The 6000-nt window shown below is 33.7% G+C and overlaps 1 protein-coding gene across 1 annotated transcript in view; it reads left to right on the top strand.

The window, feature by feature from the left end:
* Positions 1-2801: 2801 nt before the first annotated feature.
* LOC140146317 (zinc metalloproteinase nas-12-like) overlaps positions 2802-6000 on the top strand; it is a 36508-nt gene continuing 33309 nt past the window's right edge. The window contains 1 exon segment of the mRNA XM_072168118.1: positions 2802-3016. Coding sequence (XP_072024219.1) covers positions 2939-3016 — 78 coding nt within the window. The 5' untranslated portion in view covers positions 2802-2938.

The raw sequence follows: 6000 nt of genomic DNA, 5'->3' as shown, positions 1-6000 counted from the left end.
TGCTATAAAAAAAATCTTTATCGCCCCTTTCGACGTGAAATTCTTTCCCGCTCTTTACCCATACTAGATCTACGCCAGACGAAACATGATCGATAAGCATGAACTGCAAAAACAGCAGAGCAACACACTTTAACACTTCATAAACACTTGTTTGTACAGTGAAGGTATATAGGGGTGTTAATTTATAAACACCAAAACACGTTTAGAAATATGAAGATGTTTATGTTTTTTAACACAAGATAGTGTTACATACCTTCACTGTACAAACAAGTGTTTATGAAGTGTTAAAGTGTTTATTAAGTGTTGCTCTGCTGTTTTTTGCAGTGTGATAAAGCCACATAAGAAAGAAAGAACAGTTTACCAACCCAAAGTGTTACAATTGAACAAGACAACAAATAAACACAAATCCCGACCGGCACACAACCCAACTTGAAAAAAAGCAAGGCAATGTGCCGGCATGGGAATCGAACCCACGACCTTCCGATCACTAGACGGACGCTATTAGGCTACCAGCTCCCACTGATAAGCGGTGCCAGTTGAGGTATAGGTATACAATACACACAAACAAATATTACGCAACTACACAAGTACAGCCTCATACATTAAGGGCAGACGAGGTATTGTTCAGGTGGTGGCCGCATTGCATTCTCTAAATTCAGTAAATTCTCATCGTCAACCGTGTAATTGAATGGGATTATTTTGAAATTTTAAAACGCTTGAAATATCACAAACAAATAGGCCTATGTTGATAAATAATATAAATACAAGCTAAAACCGTTGGGGTTCGATAATGAACCCCACAAAACTAACCGAGTATATTGGAAAATGCCATACGGCCGTGCGGTTTCACAAGTTGCCGGCTCGATCATGTCATCCACCGCCTGGTATTGTTGGACGAAGCAACAACAAAAAGTCGATTTTCATTATCTAAACCAATATATTATTGAAAAATAACACTTTGATGTTTTGCAAAAGTTCATTCTACAAATCATATACTTTGAGAACTTGCTTGATTTATTGTTGTCTATAAGTACGTTTTACAAAAGTGTTGTTGTTTCAGCCCTCTTTGCAACATAACTCACAAACCACAGGACCTATAAAAGTATATCTGTGTGATATTTGAATTCTTATACACACCTGCTATGAAATGATCAATGCAATTTGTGCCCAAGCTCACTACCATTCGCACGATGCTGTGAACTACCAAATCGCAACAGTTTAAAATAGTTGCTTAACTTAACCATCACCATGATTGAACATAAATTTAAAACTTTGGCAATCACAATCTCGCTCAAGACCAGTAAACAGGTTTTATATAAAATTGGATGGTTTGAATCCAATACACAAATTTATTGGTCGAGCTATGACTTTTAAAATATTGGACGTAATGTTCAATATCATAGCGAGGCCAGTACATTTTGTATTGGGTGAAAACCATTCAATTTTATATAATAAAATGGATATTAAATCTGTTCATCTGGACTTACTATTTCTGATAGCGACAGTATCGCGTCTTAATCCAAGACGCATCGGGCTGACTATAGTAAATCGAGATGAACAGATTTAATATCCATTTTATTATATTTATCTACCTGGATGACTGAGAATATTCACAAATTCATTCAATTTTATCATTATTATGTTTGGTTTTCAGAATATTTTCTTGGTAAACAATGGTCTTAGAACCATTTTTTTGGGGGGATGAGCCTATCCAACACAGTCCATGCAAGTGCTGATTATTGTACAAAGTATCTAAGGAAGGTTCTGGTATCTGCAAACATGTTTAGATTCTGGTATCCAAAACAACTTGATAAATCGCACGCATCCCTGGATCATGTGGATCTATCTGATTTATTTCTTTTAGTCGTAAGTTTATCGATAAAAAGAGGGTTATTAACCCCTTCCCTTTTGATGTCCAATTCATTAAAAAAAAGCATGGCGTTTGCTGATACGAATCGAAAAAAAAACCATGTTTTCATCATGAAATTTATGGAAATGCGTCAATTGGCAACAAACATGCCTGGTATCATAATGGGTTAGCGGTTCTTGGTACTACTGTATCATTGGTTATCTGCACTGTAAATCCAAGTGTTTAGGGTTTCTATAACACTTTGTAAACACTGCAAGGTGTTTATTTGTTCATTTACACAGTAAAGGTATATGACACCTAAACATCTAAACACCAAAGTAAATACAAAGTAAACACATAAACACAAAGAGTAAACACATGAAAATATTTATATTCTAAACATTCAACATGTTTTGTTTACTTTCATATTGTTCGGAAAGTAAATGCACATGTGTTTACTTTGTAAACATTTGGTGTGTTTACTTTCTAAACAATTTTGAAAGTAAACATGTTGAATGTTTAGAATCTAAATACTCTCATATGTTTACTCTTTGTGTTTACTTTGTGTTTACTTTGGTGTTTAGGTGTCCTATACCTTTACGGTGTAAATGAAAAAGTAAACACCATGCAGTATTTAAAAAGTGTTACAGAAACCCTAAACACTTGGATTTACAGTGTGGCAAATAAATGTCTCATTGGCTATAAGTTACTAAGCAAACTACAATAGACTATAGAACGCAATGATTTCTATGGTGGTGGGCTGAACAAGATAATTGTTGATACGATCGAAAAAAGAGGCGGTCATCCCCAGCATCCAATAGCATCTCCGAATCTCGTCTGTTCGTGATAATATCATTGCTCTTAACAGCCAATCACAACTCTCTATAACAACTCACTGAAACTGAAATAGATGGTTATAATACCCCTTCATTACAATGATGAGGGCAGAGATGAATCAAAAGTGAGAAGATAAATGACATAAAAGTAAGACACATCATATTTGGTATCTCAGATGAAAGTTATCTCAGCTCAGTTTAGGAGGATAGAGAACTTGGTGCTTGGTTATTTTTTCATTGTAAGATTTTCAAGATGATGAATTGTGTTTTCTCTTCGCTATTCGCTTCTGCGTACCTAATCGGCTATTGTGCAATTACCTTTGGTCATCCGGTAAGTCCATTGTTTCTCATTTATTTTTATTTATTATAAATGTATTGTTTTGTTCTTTCAATTTAACGCCGATTGTTTGTTTGTTTGTTTTTTGTGTGTTTTTTGTTTCTTTTGTTTTTGTTGTTGTTGTTATTTTTGGGTTTGTTTTTTTAGTTCTTTGTAGAAAGTTGATTTGTTATGATGGAATTTTACGGTGTGATCTTTTTATCTTAATTGTTGTAATTTTCTGGCAATTTTTCACTTCATTTTTTATGTTGCCATAGCAAAAGCAACAAAATCATTTTGAAACAATTACAGAAGAAACTATAACTGTTAGCTTGGAACGTGTGGCTTTGAGACAGTCGTATAAATGATTCTATGGAAACACTGTATTAATTCTATATAGAACTACAAAGGGTGAACCCCCCTAATGTTTTCATTCGTCATAAAAAGCGCGCCTTTACGCCCAAATGACTTAAGCTAATCGTAGCGCGTAGATCCATCCTTTGGGCTCATTTTAGCAGAGAAGATTTGTTCTGATTTTAGCGATAAAATGTTTACCCTAGCACCTTACCCGTGGGTAGGACTGGCCAAACAATTAAAAAATTCCAGAATTGTTAATTTTCATGATCATATTTGGAATCAGCATGAAAAATGTATTAAAATGAGTACAAACAAGCCTAGTATTTGTTCAGTGCAGGTTCTTAAGATAGTTTTTGATATTTTGAGAAAATATCTCAAAATTTGGACATTTTATGTTGAAGCCTATGGCTAACACGCAGACTATGGCTAATACGCAGATATTCGCGCCTTCACGCCCAAACGACTTAAGCTTATCGTAGAGCCATCCTTTGCGCTCATTTTTGCAGAGAAGATTTTTTTCTAGTTTTAGCGATAAATTTTTTATCCCAGCACCTTAGCCGTGGGTAGGACAGGCCAAACAATTAAAAAATTCCAGAATTGTCAATTTTCATGACCATTCTTAAGATAGTTCTTGATATTTTGAGAAAATATCTCAAAACTTTGACATTTTATTTTGAAGCCTATGGCTAACACGCAGACTATGGCTAACATGCAGATATGCGCGCCTTTACGCCCAAACGACTTTTAAGTCGTTAAAATCTTATCGTAGATCTATCCTTTGCGCTCATTATAGCCATGATAGCAGAGAAGATTTTTTTCTGATTTTAGCGATAAAACTTTTACCCCAGCACCTTACCCGCAGATTATTAAACGTCAAATTGCTACTTTTAATATCATTGGCACTAATACTAAGGAGCAAATCATGCGTTATATACCAAACAATTTCTTTTTGTTTGAAGTGTGTGAAGTTCATTGAACACTAACATTTTGTTTACGATAACATGAAAAAGTTGTTTTGAAGTAGAATTCAACTTTCAATTTGAGGAGTTGAACTGAAATGGAATAATGTAGATAAAATTAGAGGTTACATAATAATATCAAGATCAAGAAAGTTTTTTTTATGATTGAGTTACCACTGAGACTTTCGTTGGGAAAGGCGTTGCGATGGAAACATTCCAACGTTAAATTTGTTCTCGGTGATTTTTACTTTGAATTTTGTTTAAAGAGTGTTGAAATGTAACTGAGTCATTTCATTTAAAGTCAGTTTAAACTTTTCCTAATTCAAATGTAGTCTTTTCTGTTCTGGCTAGATATATTATGAGACCTACTTGCGAGCTACCCAGCAAACACAAAACGTTTTCGACATCATTCGCAAAAGCTTATAAAAGGTTGTCAAAAAACGTTTAAATGTCGGGTTATACAAAGGGTATATTAAGAGTATAAAACGTTTTCATAACCTGAAAAAGCATTTTTTGATAACCTACTGCTCAGCAAACAAACATCTTTTACAGAAAACGTTTAAATGTCGGGTTATATAAAGGGTATAAAAACGTTTTAATAACATTCCAAAAACATTCTTGAACACTTGATACAAAACATTCTAAACAGAATGTTATTTTGGGGGTGAAAAAATATTTTGCGAAAATGTTTGCCCAAAATATTTGCAATAACGTTTTAAAAACGTTTTCATGACCTTTATATAACCCGACATTTAAATGTTATTAAAATGTTTTGAAAAAAACATTTTAAGAACATTTCTGTGTTTGCTGGATTTAAATATTTTAACATACTGTTATTTAAGTATTGACAAAATATTTGGCAAAAATGTTTGCAAAAATAGTTTACAATAACAGGTTTTGAAAACATTTAAAAAATATTGTTGTAGTGTGTTTTCATACAAAACGTTTCAAAACGTTATCATGACCTTTATATAACCCGACATTTTAATGTTATTAAAACGTTTTTATCTAAACCAAAGGCCAAAATATAACTTACTTAAAACGTTTTTGTGTTTGCTGGGGAGGTATGTAATGCAAATGTCTAAGAGAAACAGAAATGAAGTTAAACTAAAAGAAAATTAAACTATAGCTGAATTGCGGCAAAACACGACAGATGGAATGCCTGCGGTCAATGTCTTTTGGGTATAAAAAGAACGGGTATACCCATATATGGGTATTATCTGCCCTTATCTGCTCTAGGGACGCTATTTTTTGTTTTAGTTCAGTTTTTTTTCACTCTGTGTTTTGCAATATATATTTTTTTCTCAGTTTGTTACGAATCAAACCATTTTAGTTGACCAATATTAATGTCACTTCAAATGTCAAATGGTCAAAAATGGTGTATACCGTCCATAGTTACAACACTATAAAAAAAACTCGTAATCGTCTGGAATTATTAGGCTTTTACTACTACCGTACGCCGAAAAGTAGACCGACGTTAAGAGTGATGTAGTTGACCTGTATGGTCTATATTTTGCGTGTTAAAGAAAGTAAACAAAGTATAGGACTTCAATTAAAAACTTGGGATGCTTCTGCCGATATTTCACAACACAATTCTTAAATTGGTATTAATCCGCGATGTTATAAGGCCCTCCGATTACGAACTGATCAATCTGTATTTACCTGCAGTTAACTTCCTTTTCC

Source organism: Amphiura filiformis, chromosome 2 (genome assembly GCF_039555335.1).
Source record: "Amphiura filiformis chromosome 2, Afil_fr2py, whole genome shotgun sequence".
Lineage (NCBI taxonomy): Eukaryota > Metazoa > Echinodermata > Ophiuroidea > Amphilepidida > Amphiuridae > Amphiura > Amphiura filiformis.
This window is presented reverse-complemented; position numbering and strand designations above follow the sequence as displayed.